The sequence below is a fragment of the Corythoichthys intestinalis genome, chromosome 16 (assembly GCF_030265065.1).
Source record: "Corythoichthys intestinalis isolate RoL2023-P3 chromosome 16, ASM3026506v1, whole genome shotgun sequence".
In the NCBI taxonomy this organism is placed as follows: Eukaryota; Metazoa; Chordata; class Actinopteri; order Syngnathiformes; family Syngnathidae; genus Corythoichthys; species Corythoichthys intestinalis.
In genome coordinates, this window is record NC_080410.1 from 33,540,706 (window position 1) to 33,568,178 (window position 27,473).

Genomic DNA, 27,473 nt, shown 5'->3' on the forward strand with positions numbered 1-27,473 from the left:
ATAATCTTAACAGCCTTATTTTAAGCAATACATTATTATACTTAATCCTAAAAAAAAACTTGGGAGAAAAAAAGATTTTGAATAATATTTGTGGCTACAGAATATTATTATTTCATTACAACAGGAATGTGCATATTTAAATTGATAAGTGTTAATAAGTGCCAATAAGTTTTGATTATCTACCGTGACTGTAATTGAGCAGACAAATAAGTTAAATTAATTTAAAAAGTGATTGCTAATGTTATATGCTTTGTTGCACACTGTGAAAATGATTAACTCAAAAGAGCGAGATGTCATGTACCCATTCTGCAGTGCTTTGTTTACATTTGCGGCACTCACGACATTTGCTTTACAGCAGCTAAACTGATACACGGCAGTACTATTTGGATGGAGTTGGAGCTCGCATCTCCGTGCGTGTTGTTTTGTGCCTGATTTTTGTTACGCCGAAAATAAAGGCAGCGTTACAAAATCATCTGACCGCTCATCATTTTACATACTGAATGCATTATTGACTGGCTGACTTCGTTTTTTCCATGTTTAAATTGTCATCTAACCACTGTGCCGTCATGATAAGCTTCCTTACTGGACATCACTTTTCCAAATGTACGTGGTGAAAATGTGATTGGCATGTTTTCATGAAGAATGGTGGTCATATAAACTGCATTATTTTTTTATCCAGGGCTTTGGCTCTCGGGTCATTTCGGAAAAAAAAAATCATGTCTCGTCTCGGCGGCGGCTACGTTCTTACCGGATAATCCGCCCGCACCGGCCGGTTCGCCACGGCGTATTCGGGGCCTGCCTCTGCTCGCACGCCGTCAGGGAACGCTCGAGAAACCGGGGTGTTCGCCGGAGGTCTTGAAGCCGGGGTACCGGGCTCTGCCCGCCCAGCCAACGGCGAGGCGGCGGCGGCCTGCCGGACCGGGCAGATTGGCGGGCTCCGTCGGAAGACTGCTACTTGCCGACTATCGGTTTCCAGTCGTGCCGGTGTTTAGCCTTAGATGCGAGTTTACCACCCGCCTTGGGCTGCTTTCCCAAACAACCTGACTCTGTTCGTCACAAGCCCCGTAGTTTAACTTAGTGTTTCCAATAGCTTTAGCATTCCCGCTAGCAGCAGCCTCGTATTCGTTCCAAAAATCTTTGTGATGCAGTTTTAAATGGAAGCTGGGTTAGTGGTTTTGAATGAGGACGCTTTCTTTCGGCCTCGTGGAACTTCTGCGGTACATGTTTCGCGGACGGCGAGAGCGTCGTTTTTTTAGTAACAGCCGCCATAATATTGAACTATTTCTTGTCGTGTAACTCCGCCTCCTCAACCCCTCCTCCCTCAGGGGCTTCAGAGAGGGGAGGGGTTGAGGAGGCGGCGTGCTGAATTCTTCGGTTGTGCACATTTGGAGGCTAAATCAAGTATATAATTATCGGGTTGCATTATCGGTTGAATTTTTTTATTATCTGGATTATCTGTGTGACGTCATAATTGCCATTATCGGCCGATAATTATCGGCGACCGATATTATCGTGTATCTTTAATACAAATGTCTACGCATTCCTGTGTTCACAGATGTACCGACTCACTCTGCGCTGCAGCAAAGACTCTGTGTCAAGGCGTCTCTGCGAGTTGCTGGCCCAACAGTTCTAGAATAGCCAGAGTTACAGAATTTTATCAAGACCAGTACCACCATCAGCGAGCCCTCCCATCTTTTTCTCCTCTTCCCAACAAAGGTTCTTTAATTACAAAAAAGGTGTAACCTACATAAGGGAAAAAGCAGTCACCGCGAGCAACGGTGACCATATTATCGTCATTATTCTAATTCATCAATTTGTTTATTAACAAAATGCTACATTATCGTTTTTTTTTTCTTCATGGTGTTTACCTGTGTAGCTGGTGTGTGTGTGTGTGTGTGGCCAGGACTGTGCGGGTGTGTGCGTGCGTGTGTGTTGCGCGTGTTTCCCACTGTGTGCTGCAGTCCTATTCTGCTTTATCCTGGCTGCTCTGTATTACTGATGCGAAATGTACAGTGTGCGTGTGTGTTTTTTGATTTATTTTTGATCAATTGATAGATCATTCCTTGGTGAGAAACGGGAGATATTCTTCACACTTGCACGCATTTACTCCCAGCATATTTACACACACCCCCAAATGTAAGTGGTTCCTTGCGGCCCTCATCGGGTCCTATAATGAAGGGAGACCTGAAGGTCCAGCACTCTTAATTTCAAGCATTCCCCTTTTTCATTGGCCAGTGAAAATGCACTTAAGGCTATTGGGATCCTATGGGAGACCCTCCAGCATGAGCCCCTTTGTGTGATCAACCTGATTCCTCTCCTGGGGCTTTGTAATGAGTAGCTCTACATTTCAATGACCTTGATGGTTTGTTTGTTGATGTGTCTGTAAATATGCCGCAGTGTGTTACTTTATATTGCTTTCATAGACATTCCCATCTAGCTTGTGGCTAAGATGATCTAGCCCAGGCTGCCCATGTAGACGAATGGTAGTCAATGAGAATGACGGTGACTGACACAGGGTCGACTTTTTCAGAGTTGAAACCGTTAGGACTTCTTTTTTCCCCACTGCCTGGAGGGATGTCCAGGTATAACATTCGCTGCTCTACTGTACAACCTAAACATTTTTTGAAGAGATGCCTACTTGTCTTTTGGAGACATGCTTCTTTTTTTCCTTTTTTTTTTTTTTTTTTTTAAATCGAACACTTATTATTATATTTTCTATAACCATCAGATAAAATGGTCCTAATCATGTTAAGTTGGAGTTGATGTGCTCCAAAGTCTATTTGAGAATCTTGTGGAAAATGGAAAACGATAATGAATAAATGATGCATAAAACTTTTTTTCAACAGTCAGCGAGACGGCGGCGCTTTTCTCCTAGCATCAGAAATCCATCCAAATATTTTTATTCACGCATCTCCAGTTTTGATATTGTTTTATCGGGCTTCCTCTTGGATGCAGTAGCAGTAGTCATGTAGTGGAAAAGTACTAGAGTTGTCCATTATAATTACAGGGAACTTTGTTCATATGAGAACTGGAATTGGAAGCAGGTAATAAAATGAAATCCTTAAGATATTTCGGAGACACATTACAATCTGCTGCCGCAACGCAATCACAAGACATTGTAGTGGAAAGCGTAGTCATTTTTTTGTCGTGTGTGTGTGTGTGTTTGTGCGTGTGTGTCTATGCAGTATCCACTAGCTAATACAGCCTCATGTATTGATGTTAAAAATGTCCAATACCTGTGTTAGAATTAAGATTTACTCTGTAATGAAAAATGTGAAAGTAAAACTATGCCATATATCAGTCATGACGCATCCTGTGTTCACTGTTGCACTCTAATCGCTTGACATACGTGTGTCTTCATGACAGAAGAGAACAGACAAAATACTTTTTTTGTCATTAAAAAAAGCTTAAAGGGATCCAGGGATAGAAAGACTTGTAGTTTTTAAAAGATAAACATTATTATGAGTTAAAATAATTTGATATATTAGAAACCTCTCTTAGTGTTTTCATTTTTATACAAAACTGGTGACGTCACATGGTTACGCTGCCGGGCTTCCAGAGTATGACTAGTGACATAAATATGTCATCTGTTCTGCCCTTTAAATTTGAACCCGAGAGGAACATAAATGAGCATGACAGCACTGTCGATATTTCACAAAATGAGCAGAAAAAGCAAAATGAACAGGAAAGACGGGATGAGACGAGAGTAGGAAAAAAAAGTTTAACCAAAATGTGCTACACTGGCGAAATGTCTACAAGAAGCAAATTTGACACTCAAAGTACTACAATTTTTTTTTTTTTGATGCATAGACAGAACATACTAAAGATGCCTTAAGAAACTGCTTCGACATAGTGATATCAAGAGTGGTTTAAATATGCTATGTGACTAATGTGGTCAACAGATCAATCAACTATCTGCTTTCAAGCCACCACAAGAAAACACAATGCTTAAAAGTATGAGAGGGAAATACATGCAAAAACTATTTTGAGGCAGTGAAAAGCTAATAAAAGACTGAATAAAAACACAAATAGTAAGTACTTGCCACTTTTAACCATTGAAGGGAAAAGATACCGTTCTCGCGCACACCATATAATTGTTTGCATTAGTATAACACATTAATTTAACTATAGTTTAGGCAGACTCCACTCAGTGGGCTTGAACACAGTAGAATAAATCACCTTATCGGCACTCATGAGGGGGAAAAGGAAAAATGGTACCGTTTCTCGTAGGCACTAACTGCATTACTCGAATGCACGTAATATAATCAATCAGGGAATAGTATCATTTCTCATTCACTGTAGGACTGCACTACTCTAACACACCTAATGTAAAATAAATAGCACACCATAGTTTAAAGAAACAATAGATACACAACACCATCTTATCACAGAAACCCAAAACGTGTGCGCCACGAGCAAGATTGACGCACCAACTCTGGCAATCAGTCCTCCCGACAAACAAACAAGGACAAAGACCAGCGCGCTTTGTCCTAAAACAAGTAGTGCCAGCCTGGATAACAAAGTTGATAGCAGGCGCTTGTGACGTCAAGACCAGCGTCGGTCGCTGTGGCAACCACATCCCATCCACGCACGAACCTAAACAGCCCGAAACCGACCAGAGAGGACTGATCGCAAAGGAACACCTGGACACACCTTCGGCCGGCCCACGGACTTAAAAAACACTGGACACTGAGATAAGACAGATTTTGCTGCTCAGAAATAGAGGTGTGTAAAATTTCCGATTCTTAGATTATTCGCGATTCGGCCGTGGAAGATTCGAGAACGATTCACAAACATCCAAATTCCGATTATTGAAATATGCGAAGTAAAGCGGAAGTACACAACACTCAGCGCGCCGCACGGTCTTCGGGACGGAACGGAGCGAGAGTAGCTAAATATCATGCTTCCCATTACCCGGCCCCTCGGGTAATGCCAATGCTCAACTCACGGCTCTAGCTCAACTCATGCAACGAGATAAAAAAAAACACAACAACATACCTGACTGCTGCCGAAAAGCTGTACATCCATGTAATGTTACGGTGGATATCATTTATATAGGACTAGATGCAAAATAGATTTGCTAGTGTTAGCAGCACATCTACAAAAAGCTAGATGCGGACGTTATAAACGGCCGCCATCTTAAAGCAGTACACTTCCCTGCAAGGCTGTTGTAGCGAACCTTCCAAGCAAACCTAATTAACTTTTTATCTAAAATACTCCTAAATCGGTAAAATATTGACTTGAATCTATCTTTAAAATAGTTTTAAAACTTTCACATGTCGAAAGTAGACAAAAGGGAAATTATGGAATAACGGGAGCAATTTTTACAAATTTAACGGTTGATTCACAACATTAAATTAATTGAATGTAGTTTAAAGCTGCTGATACAGAATGGGGACTGGAGTTTTTTATTTAATGTTTGTATATTTGTTTACCATTTACTGCTATATGTTAACTTGATACTGAAATAGTAGTGTGTTTTAGCCTGAGAGTATTTTTGAACAATTTTGGAACTAATGTACAAAACATTTTAAAAAAAAAGAGAGAGAAAAAAAAAAGGAGGGGGGGTGCATCAATAATCGTTTTATAATCGAATCGGAGCCTCTGAATCGTAATCGTAATCGAATCGTTAGGTGCCCAAAGCTTCCCAGCTCTACTCGGAAACATGTAGCCTTGTTTTGGATCCAGAATTGTCCCTCCGTCGTCTGTTTTTGCCTTGTTTTTTACCATTGTCGACGAATAAATTGTCAACCTGCTTTGGCGAGTCTTTTTCAAACTTTTGGAATAGGGAGTCAGTACAAAGGGTTAATATCAGAGATGAACACATGAAGTTCCGCCTTCCTGGTTGGCGCGCGCGGAGGCAGCATCGGCAGAGCGGCACTTTGTTCAGCTATCGCTGTTTCCGTGCGGCTTGTCTGGGGAGAGGAATTTCAACACCATTGAGAGCATGAGTTGGACATCTTGCCGCTTAGAAGGAAATGCAGTAACCAGGTTGTATTTGTCGAGTGACAGTGACAATCTACGTCATTACCCCAAGCGTCCATTGCGTGCTTAAAACAAAACGCCCTTCATCGGTCAAAACGTACTAAATATTATAGATTTTTAAATCAATGGCAATATTTTGTGTTTCTAATAACATCCGTCCATCATCTTCCCCTTGCTCCGGTGTCGGTTTGCGTGGGCAGCAGCTTTAACAGGGAAGCCCAGACTTCCCTCTCCCCAGCCACTTCAAACAGCTCCACCGGCGGGATCCCAAGGCGTTCCCAGGACAGCCGAGAGACATAGGCTGCGTTCCAATCATGGTTTGAGTTGCCCTCGCTCATTTGCCCTGAGCACTTGCTATGACATCACACTGGGGCCACTTGGAGGGCGGAGGGAAAGTGGGCGGAGGGGGAGCAAAAGACGTAAATGGAACACACCTGCCCTCATTCACTCACAGGCAAGAAAATCATGGAACGACCACAAGTGGTTGGAGTAGCGCTATCCTGCCTATTCCAAATCAGTGGCGCCTCCAGAAATTCTTCATAGGGGTGGCCAAATGGGGCCACCTTGGGGTGGCACACCAAAAAGTAAAAGCCATCATTTCAGATTCTTACTATGTTGTAGTAGTAAACAGGCCAGTAGAAAATTGCCAGAAAGACTTCAAGACACACCTTCTGATATACTTTTGTTGATTGTGTTGTATTGCACAGTATATTGTATACTATTATATTGTGTTAATGTACATAGTCCATAATAGTCCAGTCAACATTTTGAGTTCCTCAGCTACTAAAATCTGACATTATACTGGCGAGTGCCGTGTCCAACAAATTCATTAGGGAGAGCCGTTGCCAGGCTTGGCCACCCACCTGGTGACACCATTATTCCACATCGCACAAAATATACTACGACTCATGTCAATAAGCCGGAGAAGTTTTCCGTGCTTGATGGCAACACGATGGTACCTGGGAATTATCAGAATTATTAGTTTTGTATCAAATTTCATTTGGGCAATTCATTATTTATTTATTTATTTGTCTATACCTTAAAATCTGTAAACAGATTTGTTGTTTAAATACATTTAACCTACATATTTGAAGTTTAGTTTCAGTCCCTCCCAACGCAATTTGACTGACAGACCATTCCTTACGTTAAAAGCAAAATAGAAAAGGCAAGCGAAATAGAAACGTCAATGACAAAAATTGTCATTGCATTTTCCGTTTCTTTACTGACAAATGTGAAAGTCAGTAGAAAAGTAACATTACCCCTTATATATTCATGTATTTCTCTTGATATTTTTTTATTTATTCATGTTTTTTTTATTTTTTTATTTTGGCACTCCTGTGATTTCATACGTCCTGCCATAACTGCCACATAAAGTCTAATTTATTTTTATAAACAACAATGATAAATTTTACAATTTGAAAGGCAGTTTAGTATCACATTCAAACACCGTGCTGGCTCCTCCATTCATTTTCTTCTTCTTTGGTGGTAAATAGACAGCAGACAACTGTATTTGAGCTTCGTTAGCACCACCGCATGGACATGTTTTTCGTGTGCCACTACAATGCATTGTGGGATACAGGGAGCTCCGGAGTGACCATCGTTTTTCACTCGATCACTGAGCCCTCTGAGGGTCCATCTCACCAAGTTCACTTCGCTGTTTTGGGAATTGGAACGGCCCTTAAGATGGCGGTGGGGATTCCTCCGGGGGGCGGTGGCTAGGGCAAGTGAGCGAGGGCTCATTTAAACCGCGATTGAAACACAGCCATAGTCTCTCCAGCGTGTCCTGGGTCGTCGCTGGGTCCTCCCGCCAGTGGGACATGCCCGGAACACCTCTCCGGGCAGGCGTCCGGGAGGCATCCGAACCAGATGCCCAGGCCACCTCAGCTGGCTCCTCTCAACGCAGAGGAGTGGAGGCTCGACGCCGAGTCCCTCCCGGATGACCGAGCTTCTCGTCCTAAGGGAGAGCCCGAACACCCTGCGGAGGAAACTCATTTCGTCCACTTGTATCCGGGATCTTGTTCTTTCGGTCATGACCCACAGCTCGTGACCATAGGTGAGGGCAGGAACGTAGATCGACTGGTAAATCGAGATCTTTGCCTTTCGGCTCAGCTCCTTCACCACTCCGGACCGGTACAGAGTCTGCATTACTGCAGATGCTGCCCCGATCTGCCTGTCGATCTCCCGCTCCCTCCTACCCTCACACGTAAACAAGACCCCAAGATACTTGAACTCCTCCACTTGAGGCAGGATCTCATCCCCGACCCGGAGAGGGAACTCCACCCTTTTCCGACTGAGGACCATGGTCTCGGATTATCTTCATCCCAACTGCTTCACACTTGGCTGCGAACCGCTCCAGTGAGAGTTGGAGGTCATTGCTTGATGAAGCCAACAGCACCACATCATCTGCAAAAAGCAGAGATTCAATGATGAGGTCACCAACTGGACCCCCTCAACGCTTCGGCTGCCTCTAGAAATTTTGTCGATAAAAATTATTAACAGAATCAGTGACAAAAGGGCCCTGTTTCTAATAACATATTTTAGTAAAAGAGAACAATTGTGGCTTACTTTTAAAAAGTATTACAGTTACAAATGACTTCTCCTAAAAAGTAATTGCGTTAGTAACTCAGTTACCTGAATGTAAGAATAATTAGTTACTTGGTAAAGAAACTGATGATAATTTCCACGCCCCCCCCCCCCCCCCCCCCCAAAAAAAAAAAACAAAAAACAAAAAAAAAAAACAGGTCAATGTGAAGTTTAAAGGGTTTTTGGGACAACTGGCCCTAGCCCAATTCTTTTCCCAAAACGTAACTAGACACAGGGGTATTGCGGATATTGCAATAACTAGACAGTAACCTTTGCTATGTGTGGAAGTCATTTAATGTTATGAATCAACCGTTAAAGTTTTTAAAATTGCTCCTGTTACTGCATTAGTTCCCTTCTGTCTTCTTTCGACATGTGTAAGTTTTAAAACTGTTTCAACATTTAAAGATAAATTTAAGTTCAGTTTTGCCAATTTAGGAGCATTTTAGATAAAAAGTTACTTGGGTTCGCTAGGAAGGTTTTCTACAACAGAGCTTTCCTGAGAAGTCTACTGCTTTAAGATGGCGGCCGTTTACTAATGCATCTAGTTCTTTATACATGTTACTAATGCCGCCGAGTCTGTCATTTGCATGTAGTTCTGTATATATGATACCTACCGTACCATTATGTGGCCGTAGTTTGTGGGCTATCGGCTATGTCATTACCCGACAGGCTACAGGCAGGTATTATTGGAGCCACCTAGCATAGTAGCATCGTGTTTGCAACGGCGTCACACTCCCTTGCCTCCTCCCCACTCCTGCTCTGCTCTCTCGACTCCGTGAGTCCGTCTTTCTTAAGACTTTTCTCGTGTCAGTCAACCAACATAGTTACGCATAGTAGCGCACGCCTTTCCCGCCTCAGTAACAGTAACGGCGTTGCCAAGATGAGAAAAGTAATTAATTAGTTTACTCACTACTGGAGAAAATAACGCCGTTAGTATAGCTGTTATATTCAAACACCGTTTTTAACAACACTGAGTAGAGTCTACAAGTTTTTAAGTCAGAGTTTCCCTTTATTACAACGTTTTCCCCCAAACAATGATCTTTCAAATGATTTATTTTCAATTATTTATAATTGTTTTATTGCCCATTGCAAAATACATGTGGGCAACACTAAAACTACAATTGAATGTTGAATGGGGGCCGCAAAATATTGTTCCGCGGGCCGTAATCAGCCCCTGGGCTGCACGTTTAAGACTCCTGGCCTATATGAATATACTAAAAACATTGTTTAAAAATCATAATCCGTGCATGAATGGAGTTAAAATATATATTACAATATATGTCAAACAAGGGCGTAGGTTTGGGCTCAACACTGGTGGGGACGATATGGCGTTACCTGCACGTAGACTTTTTGCTGAGGACCGGACATTCGTAATTATCAATGCAAAATAAATCTATTGACTTGACAAAAAAAAAAAAAACATTTTGAAAACTGCCAGAAAAAATGTCTGGATTTTCTGAGCAAATTTAAATTGCATTATTTTAACATCACTAAAATAATATTAACATACACAATAGCTTGTTAATCATCTCTTAACTATCCAGGAATGCAAAAACAAAATTTGTCTTAAGACCAATGAACATAGTCTAATTAAAGAAATTAAATATAATAATATAATAAAACTTCTTTGTCAGAGAACAACAAAAAATAAATAAAAATGGAGCTGTCCTTCAGGTAAAACACGACTGCTTTTGTCCACAAGCACAGCCAAACTCAACAAAAACATGAAAGCTCCTGTGGGCTGCTTTAAGACCACGTACATTTCCCACAGTTTATTTCACGTCAGCAGTAGAAAACACATAAAGGAGGACACACAGAGTTTTGCAGGTTAGCGAGTTCACACAGTTTAATGTTATGCTAACTGACAGGTTGGACTTTCAGTTGCAAAATTAGTGGTGTGTTCCCCACTTCCACAACATTGAAGTCTTTTTACATTTCTTACAGTGGCTGCTGCTGGCTGAAAAAAAAAACTTCTAATAAAAAATAATTTAAAGGTGGGGTCAGTTACAACATTTATAACATGTGGGGAGACAATCTAAATGGCCTATATAACTGAAGTCAGTATACTATAACACAAATAAGGTTGCTTAAAAGTTGGCGAGGACAATATGAGCATCCTGAAAAGTTGGTAGTGTTTTATCTAGGGTGACCATATTTTGATATCCAAAAAAGAGGACACTCAGCCCGGCCTCAAGATACTTGAATTTTACTTTTTTTTTTTTTTTTAAGTTCACTCAAAGATTTCTATATCACTTTAAAATATTTAAAGTGTGCCCCCGCACTCTGGATGGAAGAATGCAGTTTGAAAAAAAAAAAATAAATAATGACTAGTATATATATCTATATATAAAATGCAGACCAATGGAAATGTAGTCCAGCCAATACACATACACACAGTAGGCTATGTGCCAACCAGAGGTTGCGCTAGACATTTTCGTTGTCTGTCATTTTGACTGACAGGGTCATAAAAATCCGGTCATAGTCTATTTTTACCCGTCACTTAAATTTTTAAAATGATGACATATTCAATAGTATTTAGTTTTCATTCATTTTTAATTAATATTGTAACGCTTGCTTGGCGGCGAAAAATTAGACACGGAAGTCGTGGTATTTTTCTCACTTTTTACTCTGCTTACCGCCAACAACTCCGCCCCCAAAGAAAAAGAGGCAACGATATAGACCCCAATCACCAACGTCACACAATGATCTTAATTGTGGTTGTCAGCCCAAAATCTTCTAAATATATATTAAATGCATCTTACCAGATATAATGACTACTACATAGTCTGTGGTGATCGTTTTGTGCCCAGATTTCTTGTCGAATTACAGCAGTCCATCTTGCTCTCATCTTCGGGTCTCTCAGAATACGGTAGAACTTCAAGTCTCTCCGTCTATCTTCTCTGTTACAGCAACCAACCGCCACACACGCCTTCACCATTTTGATTATTAATATTAACGAGCAGAAAAACACGCCGTAATAAGAGGCATGTACGTAGCGGTAATGTGTAAACATGACGAGCTGACACACAATATGGCGGCTCCAGTCAGGGGGGCGGAGTTGTGACGTCATGTGATTGGGGTCTATACACAGGCAGCAATCTTGTCCATCAATTGGATGACGCGCTGGTACACCGGGTGCACCAATAAGAACGTCGCGTTGATGTGTCAATCACGGTGCCGCCGCCAGACCCCGATGACGCTACAATATTCTGACAGAAGAGCCAACGACGTCATGCATTAAGAGAAACAATAGCTAATTAATATGCTAACTCGCCACCCTGTGGTCTGGGGTGTGAATTGCAACCTGTCAAAATGACGGACGGACTTCAGTTTTTTCCGTCACCGTTTTAAAAAACCGGTCAACGACGGAAAATATCCGGTTAACGCGACCCCTGGTGCCAACTAAACATTTTTATAAATTACTATCATGACAATTGTCCTTGGCAAATTGTTATTCCCATTCAATTGATATTCTCATTCAATGTTCTAGATTGCTCACAAACAATAACCGAAGTTAACTGACAAACTATTCAACCAGCATGTTTCCAAACGTAGCAGTTCAAAACTACGTTTCCCATAATGCCTAGCGTGGTTTAGCTTACTGATAGCTAGCTTAGGCAAAAATCAAACTTTGCTATAAAAGTGTACAATCATCGGCAGCACAACGATGCGACACCAAACGGGATTTCACAGTCAAAGCTCCGACAGAAGTCAACAGTTGCCATTATATATGTATTTATCATTAAAAACTGAACAACTGGGCAGGCGTTGTGGCCAAATCGTCAACCCAGTAGATGGCGGTAATGCCTCATGATAGGGGTAAACTGCCAACAAAAACAAGAAGAACTACTCCTTCCCTCCCTTCTAGTAGGAGCTATGTCAACTGCTGCCACCCAGCGGCCGGAGAAATTCTCTTCAAATTGGTCCCGTGAAAAATCATAAAAACCGGACATTTTTATGAATTTACAAAACCCGCCCGGACGACGAGGATACTAAGTGAAAGTAGGACTTGTCCGGGCAAAAGAGGACGTTTGGTCACCCTAGTTTTATCCCTACTGTCCCTATGCAAACCTACGCTCACGATGTCAAATAAGACATTGGTGAGGCACACAAGGAAAGTGAAGGCTTATTTTCCAAGAATTCCGAATCCCAAGTGCCCTCCATTTCTGGAATGAACAATAAACCTTTTGTGCAGTTAGTAAACTGAAGTTCTTTGAACTGGATCTAATTACATGAATGCCTTCATTGGCTAGTTAGTGGATGTTTGTTGTTCTAGTTTTCAACATTGTCTCAGGCGTGATATTGATGAGCTCATGTGACATTGCCTTTACTTGTGTTTGAGCAACAAACAATACCACAGATAACGTGACATCATGCGGCGAGCACGCAGTAGCGCATGTGCGCAAAACTGCGCAGTGAGCACCACAACAATACCGTTCAATGCAACGAGCTATGTGTGCAACTTCCGTGGTCATCTGATACGGGCAGAATTGGCCGAGTGGTGAAAAATAGAGCCGGACGTCCTCATTTGCATATAGATGTCGGAATGGTGGTGATGAGGCAGCACTGACAGCCTGCCAGACTCCGCCCCCTTTACACCCGGCAGGCATCCCTGTTCGGGGTAGGGAGGGGGATGTCACCCTTGTGCGTCTGCGCGTGTGGATGTCCAGCGAAGAGCCGATTGGCTAAAAATGACATCACCGTTCAAGGTTTATTGTTGGTAAGAGGATGAGCTCATCGTTTAGAATCAGTCTCTGGGAGAAGGGAGAGGATACAGGACTTCACTGGCGTGAACTGAAAGGATCTGCAGATCTGCAACTGAGACCGAGTCTCAACAAAGAAAAAAACACAGTTTTAGAAGAAAGAAAAAACACAGTGAGTAATTGCATGATTAATTTTCTGTGTAAAATCATGTTATGGCAAGTTCTCTGATGACAGTGTTTAAAATATAAATTAATTTTCCTGTAAAAAGGAATAAATATACAGTATATGCAACTCCTTCAGGGACATAAAAAACTGCAGTAGGAATATTTTACTTGCAACTGAACGACTTGCGACACTAAAACTTCCAACAACTATATGGTAAATTAACCCATACTAATCGGCAACCTGCAAAGAGTAAAATTTGAATACATATTAATAAACATATTTCTAAGGCTTGAATTCAACTAATATTTCCCACTGTGCAAAATTTGAAATTGCTCCATAAACTGTTCTGCAACTATTGGTAAGGAATTGCATGCAATACAGAAAAATATATAAATGATTTTATGGTGTTCATTGTGCTACAGACATGGTTTGGTCAAGGGAGGAAGAGACACAACGTCCTCCTCTGTCCATCATCCTGCCAAGGCTCTACCTGGGAGCAGAGAGCGATGTGACGCAGGTATTAAAGGCACTTCATGATGCGCGGGTTACAACGACCACCATTTCAACTTCCTTCAACACAATAATAGAAGTATTACAGATATTGTGTGTAATTGCATACAGGACCGATTGGCCTCTCTGGGTATCTCCTATGTGCTGAGCGTGAGCCGCTGCAGCCCCCGACCGTCCTTCCTACCCTGCTCCAGATACCTCCGCATCCCCATTGATGACTCCCTGTGGGATGACCTGCTGCCCTGGATCCCTCAAGCGCTCCGCTTCATTGGTCAGGATTCAGCACTTGACAGATTTTGACATCATTCAGACAGAAATAGCACTCTCTTATTTATATTTGCTATTTATGCAGACTCTGCAATGTCTTCCGGTGCCTCTGTGCTGGTCCACTGTGCAGCTGGAATCTCACGCTCTCCGGCTCTGGCTGTAGCCTACATCATGTATAGCTCGGGAATGGATCTGGACCATGCCTACAGGTTGACTTGCAATTTTATTACACATATACCATGCTATTACCGTATTGGCCCGAACATAAGACGGTGTTTTTTGCATTGAAATAAGACTGAAAAAGAGGGGGTCGTTTTTTATTCGCGGTCTAGCCGTTATACCCATTCACGACGCTAGATGGCGCCAGATATCCTTGAAGCGATGTTCTGTCATGACAGTTCTCAGCTACTCTGAAGTTTAACCAGTTTGCATTATTTTATTGCAATGTTTGATGGTTTTGTTGTTTTATCACAATAGATTGGTTTATCTACATTTCAAAAACCAGAAGCCATACATTTATGAATGTGATTGCACTTTAGTTAACATATTTAAATGTTCAGATATTAAGATTTGAATGCGGCAAAATAACATGCTTTTTCTCTTAAATATATTGTTATAATCATTTGTTTCGGATGTACTGTAATTATTTTCTGTATAAAAATTAATTTGGTGTTCAAAAAGTCTTTTTTTCAAACTTGAGTCTTGAAAAAGAGGGGGTCGTCTTATAATCAGGGCAGTCTTATATTCGGGCCAATACGGTATATACACCAGCATGTAGTACTGCGATTATAGGTTAACGTGTACAATATGTGTTGGTGTCCTTTAATAAATATAGACCAATAAAATTCAATAATCTAAAGTAAAAAATAGTAAAATATATGAGTTTTTGTACAAAGTATTGAACAAGTGCCTTCAAAAATATAGAAATAAACAACAAAAACAACGGATGAAATACATAACCACATCACAGCAAATGTTAAAGTACAAAAGTGAATGAAGGTTTTATTCCTAAAAACTGTTAATATGATTGTAACAGGCATGAAAATCTCTCACCTTTCGGCAAAATTCGCCGTTATGAAGTCAAAAAGGTTGACCTACGCGAATTGTGTAGATCCGAGTAGAAAATTTGTAAGGGGGGGTCGGTAGATTAAAATTTTTTTTTTTTTTTATGCCGGACGCTTGGTATGCAAGCTGGGAAAGCGGCACAAAGCAAAAAAGAGCACCAGAGAGGCCAAAACATCGACTTATTTCAACAAAACAAAGGATGGTACAGTGTTGTGTCCTGCCTCTTCAATGCCAAGCTTGGCTGCACGTCGGCTGTGAATGAACACCTAAAGCGCCGTAACCCAGTTGTAATTTTGGAAGACGACAGGAGACAATTACAAGCTGGCAGATCGTAAGTCCATCTAACTAACTAACGACATGTTTTATTGAAGTTGCTAAGCCTGTCGCGATATGCAATGAGTTGATTTATGGCATGGTAAATAAAAATGAGGGCAGTAATTTTCACGGCTGCGTTTTATCATGCGCGCGCATTCATTTGTGCGTGCGTGCTGATGGCATATGAGACAACAGTTCCTTTCACAGATGTTTATTGGTCACCAACACGCCATAGAATTAAAGTACATACATACAAAATAAGGAAACACATCTATATTAAACACTGTAAACGTTAGCATTGCTACATTGAGAATAATGGGGGGAAAAAGACAACTTACTTTAGCCTGCTATAAAACATTGGCAGTCTTCTCCAAAACACAAACTTGCGGTTAAAAGGTTACACTTCAAAAATGAAAAATCGCTGATTAACAGCGTTAGCAAACGAAAAAAAAGAAAAAAAAAAAAAAAGATTACTGACACCACATGCAACGACAAAAAGAGTGTAAAGCTTACGGTTAGCGGTTAAGCGAACATACTTCCGGTTAATATTTCAAAATAAAAGCCCGTCATGTTTATCATCTAAATAACAATTTCTGGAGTTAATCCCACATACTTCAGAATTCAGATTCTACACTAAGAATAGCTTTAAAATGACACCCTTTATGAAAAATCTGATTGGCATTGAATAATTATTATAATACTGTACTAATAAATGAAGTCGTATGCTATAATATTAATGCTAGATTTTTTTTTAAGAATTGTTTTGAATCATGTTGGAAAGGCAAAGACAGTGTTCTGAATCTGTTTACATTCCATTCTTTTGCACTAGTTAATGCTATCAGCATTTGACCTCATTTATTATTGTTTATGTGTTTGTTTTTACTTTAATAAAGAATTTAAGTGTTCCAAAATGTTTTTGTGAATTAATAAGTGTCATCAAAAATTTCATTGCTAAATTAGTAAAACAAAATAAAAACCCCCCAAAAAGGGGTGGGGGATTATTAGATTATTCGACTAATCGTAAAAATACTCGGCTGACTAATCGGGAGAAAATTACCGGTAGTCATTTGGGACAGCCCCAGTTGTACAGTGTACCTGAACATATTTCCTCCACACCCTTCTCACCTTTTGAACCCCTGACCCATTTTCATGCCTGTTGTAAACGACTGTAACGTTATGCACAGTTTGAGCCTTAATGCTTAAACAGAGGATCAGAATCAGGTAAGATTGAGTGTTAAAAAATGTATTTATTTTGAAGTATTACCTCATAGGCAGCCATTGAACATTTGTCCACTTGCCCTCCCCTGTTCAAAATGGATTGGACGCCTAGCCCCGTCAATAGTGCTGAAACATGAGCATTCACAGCTAGTCCTCCCAGTTGAAATGAATTGGACGTTTTATCACATTTCACTAACTTCCCTTCCGCTCTGTCCGCTTGCTTGTCAGGTTTGTGAAAGAGCGCCGGCCCTCCATTTCGCCAAACTTCAACTTCCTTGGTCAATTACAACACTTCCAGAGCACCCTTCGTCAAAAAGCCTCCGGCGATGGCTTCAAAAGCCAGCAGCTGGATAACAGCTTGCCATCCATCAACATTCCCAATGTGAAATACCAAGACAGCGACAATAGCGGCAGATCAACAGAAGAGATGCAATTATGCCGAGAGAATTTCTACCAGCAGAGACATTCCAATCCTGACGCGAATGGAAACCAGCAGAAACTTTGGACTCATAATACAAATCCACAGGAAATCCAGACACCTTTCAGGGTATCCAGTCCAACATCTTGTACCCCGATGAAAGCAGCACCAAAGCCCACTCAACTCCAACTTCCAGCAGTTTCTGTTTCCCTCTCAGAGAGACGCAAAAGCCTCAGCCTCTCTTTGACCCCCTTGGGGATCTGCCCTCCCTCGATGACATGCGACGGCAAGCAAACGAAGAGCCTCGACTTATCGAGAGGCGTCAAGACGGACTCGGACGCAAAGACGATAAGTAGGCACGTGGGCGAGACGCACAAGGAGCAGAGTCCTTTGCAGGAAAAACAAAACGGCTCAGAGGTGAAGGAGCAAGGCCTGCTGTCACCGCTCAGCTGCACACTCAACAAATTGCTGGACTGGGGTGAGCGTATGCTGTTGGGTGGGGTATTTGCCCACCCTGTCAAGATGGGACAGCCTGCTTTGCCATATAGATGCTGAGTGGGACCATTAATTATGTGCGTTTGTGATTGTGCATGTTTCTCCAAAGCAGGGGTGTCCAAACTACTCCCGCTGCACAGTTTTTACTGAATATGGCCCCCACAATAAGCTTGAGTTCAGCTTAAATTCTGTTGCACTTCTCAGCTTGAACACTAGATGGAGCAGGTCACTTTAACAGTGCTTCTCCATTAGCTCAGGAGTCCTAGGAAACCATGTAGAATTTCAATGTGATAAATTTGACTATCTTGATTGTGATTTTCTTGACTTTTTTTTTTTGCAATTGCTGGACATTTTTTCTGCAAAGTTTTCTTCAGTATGTAAATATAAATACTTATTGCAATATCATTATACCTTTTGATTATTTGTTTGGTTGTAGCCATTAACTCGTTCACTGGCATCGACAGGTATTGACATCAAATTCATTTCAACTGGGAAGGCTGGCATTGAGTGAAATAAAAGTTTGGACATCCCTGCTTCAAAGGAATGACACCACTTATGTGCACAGTACACACAAGTGGTCTGCAGGAACTCCTTGTTTATTTATTGCTGGGATATGAGAACGAATCTCCACTTATCTGCTGATTTTGACCCTGTCATCTTGTCATTTGTAAGATGGCAATATTTTTAATGAGCTGTTGCTTTGGCCTGAATTGTATAGTGTTTACTGCTGATTAAAGATTGAATTTAAACCACATCTCTCAAGAAACTAATTTTGCAGAAAGTGTGTTTTTTATGTAGCCATTTTTAATAGTGTTTGTTTTATCATAGGGAAGTTTTAATTGCAAGCAGAGCACATGACGGCAAACCACGCACACTTACATGCATGAATTATCATCCCGCTCCACCTAAATGTTTGTATTACATCCATATAGGACAGGGCAGTGGTCTCAAACTTATAGCCCAGGAGCCAATTGCAGCCCGTGAGACAATACTTTGCGGCCCCCATTTCACATCCAATTATAGTACTTCTGTTGCCTGCACGTAGTTTGCGATGGGCAAAAAAAAAAAAAAAAAATTATAGATAATTTTGAATTAAATGAATCCGTGGCGCCTCCAGAAATTTTCCATAGAGGTGGGCAAATCGGGCCACTTAAAATCTTGGGGTGACACACTAAAACTAAAAGCCAAAATTTCAGGTTTTTATTATGTTGTTGTAGTAAACAGACCCGTAGAAAACTGTCAGAAAGTCTTCAGGACATGCCCACTGATATACTTTGGTTTATTGTGTTATATTTCAAGTTATTAATGATTTAAAGAAGCACTTGGTATTTTTTCAGTTCTAGTCAATTTTAGCAACACTGGTGGACAAAAGTGGTAGTGTTTTCAACTGGGGAGGCTGTCATTGATGCTGCCTGTGACAGCATTAAAAAAAACTTAAATAGCATTATTATGTGAATTCGAATCATATTTTGAGACGATTCGACTATATACAACAATTTGGCAAAGCACAGTAGACGAGAAATTAGTCTTTTTATCTGCCGTTTAGCCCCTGCCTGTCATTATAGTGCTCTAGTGTCCCCAGATGGAGGATGACGTCGGAAGGGTCACGATTTCATCTGATTTAGATTCAGCCCATTGAGAGGGAATTATTCAGAACCAGCAAAATGCGACAAAGAGAGCAGCAAAATGTCATTGTTTCAATCTTTACTCCAATATTTTTACAGGATATTCTTTTTATCTAAGTATTTTCCCCAATTGTTAGATAAATGGTATGTTCATGACAAATCTCCCTATGTACGGTATTCTTTTCCTCTTTGTTGGTGTGTGTGTGCTATGGACCCACTGTGAGATTCCGGAATAAAGATCATATATAAATAACAGTCTTGTGCTAAATGGAATATGAAATATTAAAAATGCATTTATTCAGTACGACATAGCAAAATTATTCCATAATGGTCAAAACTGTCGACTTCTTGCCCCTCCCGAGCGATATTTTATGCCATCTTTTTATGGCTGGGTTGAAACAAAAGTGGTTGCGCGACATCTGTAAACGGATGTTTCCAGGGTAAGACTGACAAATTAAAACTGGTTTGTGGGCTTAATGCACCATGAATCTGCTATGGCAGCATATAGACATATTGTTCTATATTGTTATCTCCTCCAGGTTGGACTATTGTAACGCACTCCTCAATGGGATCCCTGGCAAGAGCCTACAAAGGCTTCAGTGTGTCCAAAACAGTGCTGCCAGGGTCCTGATGAGGGTGCGTAAACATGAGCACATCACCCCCATCCTTCACACCCTACAGTGGCTCCCTGTTCACCTCCGTATTGAATTCACAATCCTCCTTCACACCCATCACTGTCTACACGGTGTAGCCCCCACTTACCTCACCGAACTCCTCACATTACATACTTCAGCCAGAACCCGGGCAGGCCATCAGCACCGTCTACTCCCGCCCAGGACTCGGCTCAAGACTATGGGCGACAGGGCCTTTTATCAGATTTTATCTGTGCTTCTGTCTGTTTTGCTTTTACTCTTTTATTCTTAGTCTTTTTAGTTATTATTATTATTTCATTTTTTGGGGGGGGAAATGTGCACTTTGAGATGTTTTTCAAATGTAAAGTGCGTTATAAATAAAATGTATTATTATTATTATTATTATTATTATTATTAAACACAACAGTTCTTTTAGCTTGAAATACAGCAGTTTATTTTAAAGATGAGTGCAAGAGCAGAAACTGCTTTTTCAGTCTTGTCGGTGTTTTCCGCCATAAATAATAAAGATTAGACATACCTGAACTACAGTCACAGTCCTGCTGTGTGTAACATGTGCAAGTTTAGAATCTAACCACGAACCAAACAATATTTAATCGCCGGGATAAATCAACATTAGATTTTTGAACACCCATTTACCACTTTTAGGTATGTGCAGTGAACACCGCTTGTAAATGTGACGTCATTGTTACTCCCAATGACCATATAAGGTATCTGACCTGACAAATTAAAGTGGAATTTGTTCCAGAAGAAATTTTAATTAACTTAAAAAAGAATATACGCATTTTGCCTCGGTAATCTCTTAGACTAAGCGAAGGGACTGTCGAGTGAGCAAAAAACGTCGTGTGCGTATGCGTGTGTTAGCTTGACTTTCTCCACAAGGAAAAGAGGAAGCAGTTCCGCCCTCGCAAGCCGCCGTGACTTTAGATAGCAGAGGGAAAGCAAAGAAGCAAAACGACGACTGCGTTCAAAGAGTCAAACTTCTCAGAAAAAAAATTCCGCGGTTTTGTAACTGTCCTTTGTTGAGCTAACATTCCGGGGATTTTTCCCGTTCCCAGTTGGTGGTGCGTTTATAACCTAGTAAAAATGAAATTCACGTTACCAGCTGAAGTTTGAAGTTGTTCTCGTACAACTAACCGCTCGCTATCAGGATTGGATTTGAACTTTGAGCTAGTCGGTTGACAGATTTTGTTGCTATTAGTCCGGACAAGTTAAAAAAAAATGAGCGGAGAGGAAGAAAGATTCAAACTGGTGGTGGTGGGAGGTGGAGGAGTTGGGAAGAGCGCCCTGACCATCCAGTTCATTCAGGTAAGATCTTTGGCAACAACGCCCGGATAATCTAAGTTTATACAGGCTGCTGTCTAATTAAAGCGTCCTGCGGATGCGGGATGGCATTTATGGTGGATAGGGGTGGGGAATAATTGGTTAAGGGGGTGTCATGCGCTCTCCAAGCCAGAACATTTCCTCAAACTTGACTTTGTTTGATGGCACTATACAGCTACCTCCCTGAAGTCTGCATCAAATACTGTGAGCGTTTTGCTGTTTGGCTTGTTGATCACAAACAGAAGTGATCTAACTATTTTTACTAATTAAGATTTAAAAAAATAAATCTTGTATGTAAAGACCTGGCGTCCATATACGTCTCCGAGGGCCGCTTTCAGAAAAATCGAAGGATGCAAAGGTCAATTTGAAATCCTTCCACTTTCATTTGTGTTAAACATGATATCCACTGTATACGCATCATTTTCAGTGGATCGAAATTGGGGAAAAACTAGGTAAAGATTGGGTTTTTGAGCTGTATCCTTTTTTATTTTAAAGTAACACTTGGTAGCTTTTCAACCTTTATCAAATATTTTCATAACATTTGTGATGATATGTAGACTGGCAACTAGTTGAATGACACCTCTTTTATATCTTGAAGAGGTCTGTATCGCTTTTAGGGCTGCAGCTATCGAATATTTTAGTAATCGAGTAATCGACTGAAAATTCTATCGATAATCGAGTAATCGGATAAAACATATATATGTATTTTTAGGTGAAGAGCAATTATAAATATACATGAGAAAACGACATTTCATCTAATATTGAACCATTTTCAGTCAATCAGTGTCTTTATTTTCGATGTACATTGTTGAAAACAGCCAACAATTGCATATCAGATGTAACTCGTGTAAAAAAAAAAAAAAAGACTAATTCACTGCTTTCACTCAAAAAACTTTTAGATCTTATAAAATATATTTCTTACCTAAAAATGCCATTACGCTTGATAACACACATCACTTAAAAGTTAGGTGTTTTTCCCATGTGTTTCAATTGAATTTCTATTTGTGTCAAGCTATTTTTAAGTTTTAGTTAAGTTTTAAGTTAGTCTAAACTGTAAGTCCTGATAGGATTTGGAGTTTTTGCAGTGTTCAAAATAAATGTATGATACCTGCTGCATTGGAGCACATTAGGGACCAGTGCTACTTGTTTTTTTATCCAGCAATGACTTATGAGCTAAAATTGAAAGTTAGCATTATTAAGTATTTATTTCACAACCTCATCACTCTACAGCGCTATGTTTTCACAGATTAAATAAAGCCTGTATGTAAGACACGTTAGCCATGCATCGACAGTGGTCATAATTAATAGAAACCTAGCCCTCCGCAGGGCTAACGTTACGTGAGTGAGTGACAGTAACGTTAATCTTATTTATTAGCGCTTAGAAGTCCACTGCTTTAAGATGGCGGCTGTTTACCAACGCCGCTGACTCTGTCATTTCGCATCTTGTTCAACATACATGTGATCTCCATGAGACGCATCAGATGCCACCTGCTTCCACCGTAGCATCATGCGGGCTAGTTTTTAGCAACGTCGGCGTCGTTTGTAGCGGCTGTTGGCTGCAGTAAGTTTAAAAAAAAAAATGTTTTTAATTGCTTCTTCCTCTACGCACATGACATCAGCGCGTTGTCCCGCATTAAAAGTATTCAGGGCAAAACGTGATGCTTAGAGCTGTCAAAATTAAACGATTACTCAAGGTGAATAAAATTACTTGGATAAGTTTTTAAACTTGAGTTACTCGAGAATTTGTTTCAACTCTAATCGCTTTCATTGCCACTGATTAACTTTGAGGAGGGTGGCAGGAACCCTGCCACAGAAAAAAAACTACAAATGTGCTGACGGCTTTACGGCATACGTCACTTCCCCCTTTCCCCATTCATTATAAAGATGGAAGCCGATGCGAACGCAAAGGCCGAGTTTGACTTTTAGGGCAGGGAGGGCAAAACATGTTGATGACCCCGAAACGCAGTGTCAGCAAAATAAAATAACCTACAATAATATTTATAATAATAGGTTGAAAATTAGCATTTTTGTTTCCCATCATTCTTGAGGGGAATTCCAAATCAGGCTGCTTATGCTATACTTTTCGCCAAGATCGTCATCCATTGAATATGGTATGCCCACCGGTGTCGTACCAATGTGGTTACCCCAGTCAAAAATTGTGTCCCCTGGGCGGAGCTACTGCGCTGCACTGATTTGCCTGATTTCCATGTTTTGGTGATGTAGTTATCTAAGAGATTTTAAAACATGGCACATCCATAAAAAACAAAAAAACTTTTTTTGTGTCATATAACGCAACATACGTACTGAATGTAAAAAAGGCAATGTTTCACTGTTACTCGCAGGATTACCTATATCTGTTATTACTGTAATTATAGTCCTGTATTGAGTTTCTCCAGTTAAATAAACGTTGATGTCCAAAATATATATCTGTGGTTCTTTTCTGGCTTCAATTAATTGTTTAAGTCTACATAACTCATTACTAATGTGTGTGTGTGCACTCCCTGCAGCCAGGGGACACAATTTTTGACGGGGGGAACTACATTGGCAAGACACCAGTGGTGGCTCTGTTGTACAATTAGCGTCTTTAGTGGGGCAAATTGAAACTCTGCTTACCATTTTGACGGTGGTCTCTAGCATTTCATTGTCCACATTTTCAATCCTTGGTTCTTGCTCAGTAGTTGTTGTTGCTTTGAAAGCTTAGGTTTGAAAAAACCTAAGCTTGTCCATCTTGCCTCTTCGGTCCTCGGGTGGTTTTGGCTGAGCAAAGTAAACAAGGGTCTAAGGTGCTAGTCACATGATCTCTTCGGAAAAAAATTTGACTCATTCTAAAAATATCTTTTTTTGTTCATGTAATTCATTTTTGTTGTTTATTTTATTGCTTTACAACTTTTATAGACAATATTTTCAAGGAAAATTCTTAATTTTAAAATCATATACTGTATTGGAAAGTCAATAACATGCGATGACACTTGTCGGCCACCAGGGGGGCCTGCCCCCAACCCCCGAAAATTAGCTTACGTGCGAACGCTTTCCCGCGAATTCTGCAAAGATCGCAGAGCAACAAAAGACACAACAAGTTTAGTCTGAGAAGGAAAAAAAGGGAAGCTACCAGGATTTACAGAATAAACATTGGCTTGGCTTTCACTCGCTGGTGTCACGCTCCCCGACGAGTTTGTGGGTGGTAGGGGGGGGTTAGCCACACCAAGCTAATCGTCATATGCTATTGTTTAGACACAACGTATTCATTACCTTATTACTATTTAACCTTCACACAGCTGCCGGAAACAGAAATGCTGTTTAATCCATCTGCAGGCGACCGGGAGATTTTTTCGATTGATTGATGATTTTACAACACTGTGCGGGTGAAACTGAAAAGTTATCTCGTGTTGCTTTAAAGTAATATCTCATTAACTGAGTTCGTTCGATCGCTGTCAGCCCCCAGTCAAATTAGATTGGACGTCTACTGCCGTCAATGGCATTGAAACATGATCATTTAATGCCAGCTTTCCCAGTTGAAATTGATTTGATCTCTAGAACTGTCAATGGCAGTGAACGAGTTAAGTGAATGCAAAAAATAAAAAAATAAAAATAAAAATAAACATACAATTACTCTCTCCGTCAGTTTTTTGATACATCAAAAATGAGTTTTCTCATTCAACTTATACAGGGGTTGGACAAAATAATGGAAATGCCTTAAAAATCAACAAAAACTAATTTAATGTGGTGTAAGTGCGCCTTTTGCGGCAATTACAGCTTCAATTCCCTGAGGTATTCAGTCATACAACCTGTGAATTGTTTCCAAAGGAATTCTAAGCCATTCTTCAGTTAGAATACCCTCTAGCTCTTTTAGAGACGATGGCGATTGAACTCGACGTCTTAATTGAATCTCTAAAACTGACCATTCTCGCAGTCGGCTTGATGTTATGATGACGTCATCTCGCATAGCAACGTCTCGCCATTTTAAAAAAAATCGATTAAAGTTTACTCACCAGTAATAAAATCGGCTGCAAACGTAAATGTGCCTGGATTTAGGTTCCCACTGGCGAAAATGGTCCACGGAACCGTCTTCTTTTACTGTTCCTCGATTGATTGCTTTCAGCCATTTGCTTGTCCTTTTACTTCTCACGAGGAAGAATGAAGAACTTCAAATGCGGCTCCGAACTCTTCCTTGTGTTACCCGCAACACGGCAACTTTTAGTCCTTCCGACAAAAAAAAAAAAAAAAAAAAAAGACCGCAAATAAGTCAAAAGTTCAATGCGTTTGTACTACAATGCACGACAGAGCAACTGCTTGTGACTCGTGTTTTGCCCCCATTTCAATATGGCGACGCTTTGTTGTGGCTGGTGACGTCATTAATGCCCGGATATGAGAATAAATGCTCAATAATGTTGAGGTCTGGGGATTGTGCCGGCTAACGAGATGCTCAACTTCATTAGAATTTTCCTCATGCCATTCTTTAACACGTGTGTTTAATGATTATAATGCCAAAATGTTAGGTGCTTTCATTATTTTGTCCAACCCCTGTATATTAGGGATGTCCCGATCCAGGTTTTTGCACTTCTGATCCGATCCCGATATTGTTTTGCACTTCCGATCCGATACTGGCCGATACCTGCTTATCTGAGCCTGTGTTAAACTTAAGTTATTTAGCCTCCTTACTTAGTTGTCAGACTCATGTTGAAAAAGGTTTTAGTACTCTTGATAACAACTAGCCAGCTGAATTAGGTGAGTTTGAATAACACACAACGGTTGGTAACAAGAAACTGACCTGTTTATTAAGTGACAAACACAAAACATTATAAATAACAAACAGAAATGGCATAGTCAGTCAGTAAAACGTGCAAATAATATTGTAAACTGTCTTAAAAAGCAAAACACACAAACAACCTCAGTGGAAAATCCCACAAACCCCCCAAGCTATTAGATGCTTTTAATGTTTCGTGCATTTGTTCCAAAAATTGTATAAAAAGCCTCTCAGGTTTAAATAAATGACTATTTCAGTATCAAGTTAACATTTTAAAACAGTAAATAAAATACTCAAGTCCCCATTCTGTATCAGCAGCTTTAAACTACGTTCAATTCATTTAATTTTGCGAACTGTTAAAGCTGTTAAAATTGCTCCCGTTATTCCATAATTTCCCTTCTGTCTACTTTCGACATGTGAAAGTTTTAAAACTGTTTTGAAGATAGATTCAAGTCATGATTTTGCCGATTTAGGAGTATTTTAGATAAAAAGTTAATTAGGTTCGCTCGGTTCACAACAGCCTACTAGGGAAGTCTCCTGCTTTAAGATGGCGGCTGTTTAGTAACGCAACTAGTTTTCAATACTTCAATGTTGCTAACGCCGTCGAGTCTGTCATTTTGCATCTAGTTCTATATACATATGATATCTATTATCTACAATAAAACAATGTTGACGTAGTTTGTAGCGGCTATCAGCAGCAGTCAGGTATTCTTCTGTTTTTTATCCAGCGGCATGAGTTGAGCTAAAGCCGTGAGTTGAGCATTGGCATTACCCGGGTCTATGACAAGCATGATGTTTACTCTTGGGACGCAATGCGGTCCGTTTCTCATTGCGTCCCGAAGACCGTGCTGTGTATTAGTTCCGCTTTACTTGACATATTTCAATAATCGGAATTTGGATGTTTGTGAATCGTTCTCGAATCTTCCACGGCCGAATCGCTCAAGGATGTAATGACGGCTGGGCATGTTTTACCGTGGTTCTAAGTGTTGGATGGTGCGTCTTTACTCACGAGAGATAATGGCTCGTCATCCAGAATGAATTCTTCGGCAATGACTCTTGTTATTCCCTGGGCTTTGGGACTGTCAAGTGCCAGTTTGTCACGCATAGCAAAAGTTTCTGCCAGTGTTAGTTGCGTAGGACCTTTCTTTTTGTCTTCGGTTTTCTTAACATACTTCTTATATTGTTTGTGGAGGTATTTCGCTAAAGGCTTGATTAGGTTGGTTGTATTAAAACTTCTTACAGCTTTACCACCACGCTTGACTTTATTGTGGCATATGTTGCACTCTGCTTCTTCGTCTTTGTCGTCCTTTAAGGTGAAATGATCCCACACAGCTGACATTTTTACCGATAAAGTCTCTCGGTAAATTGGGAGACGGTAATGTAAAAATAGTGTGTTGAACATGTGC

General features: G+C 40.5%; 3 protein-coding genes across 5 annotated transcripts in view; all 3 read left to right on the forward strand.

The window, feature by feature from the left end:
- The window catches only part of ap2a1 (adaptor related protein complex 2 subunit alpha 1), a 38,173-nt gene extending 34,869 nt beyond the window's left edge, over nt 1-3,304 (forward strand). For both annotated transcript variants that reach the window (XM_057817008.1, XM_057817009.1), the window contains one exon: nt 1,556-3,304. In XM_057817008.1, the coding sequence (XP_057672991.1) occupies nt 1,556-1,633 (78 nt within the window). In that variant the 3' untranslated portion in view covers nt 1,634-3,304. The remainder of the gene's footprint in view (nt 1-1,555) is intronic.
- A 9,992-nt stretch (nt 3,305-13,296) lies between these two features.
- On the forward strand, nt 13,297-18,479 carry si:ch211-195b15.8 (dual specificity protein phosphatase 8). Of its 2 annotated transcripts, XM_057860561.1 has the most exons (5): nt 13,297-13,443; nt 13,860-13,954; nt 14,059-14,218; nt 14,300-14,423; nt 17,041-18,479. In XM_057860561.1, the coding sequence occupies exons 2-5, from the start codon at nt 13,862-13,864 to the stop codon at nt 17,783-17,785; spliced, it is 1,122 nt and encodes a 373-aa protein (XP_057716544.1). In that variant the 5' UTR covers nt 13,297-13,443; nt 13,860-13,861; the 3' UTR covers nt 17,786-18,479. The 2 variants fall into 2 exon arrangements, with proteins under 2 accessions (XP_057716544.1, XP_057716545.1); XM_057860562.1 differs by lacking the exons at nt 13,297-13,443; nt 13,860-13,954; nt 14,059-14,218; nt 14,300-14,423 and adding an exon at nt 14,442-15,610.
- Nucleotides 18,480-20,741: 2,262 nt separating this feature from the next.
- The window catches only part of rras (RAS related), a 31,775-nt gene continuing 25,043 nt past the window's right edge, over nt 20,742-27,473 (forward strand). Inside the window, exon 1 of the mRNA XM_057861631.1 lies at nt 20,742-21,308. Within this exon, the coding sequence (XP_057717614.1) occupies nt 21,222-21,308 (87 nt within the window). The 5' untranslated portion in view covers nt 20,742-21,221. The remainder of the gene's footprint in view (nt 21,309-27,473) is intronic.

What these genes read in the sequence shown, in the direction of transcription:
- si:ch211-195b15.8 (XM_057860561.1), top strand. Translation starts at nt 13,862, where the DNA reads ATGGTTTGGTCAAGGGAGGAAGAGACACAACGTCCTCCTCTGTCCATC. An exon ending in CAGAGAGCGATGTGACGCAG is followed by an intron (nt 13,955 to 14,058) that starts GTATTAAAGGCA and finishes AATTGCATACAG; the next exon opens with GACCGATTGGCCTCTCTGGG. An exon ending in TCAAGCGCTCCGCTTCATTG is followed by an intron (nt 14,219 to 14,299) that starts GTCAGGATTCAG and finishes CTATTTATGCAG; the next exon opens with ACTCTGCAATGTCTTCCGGT.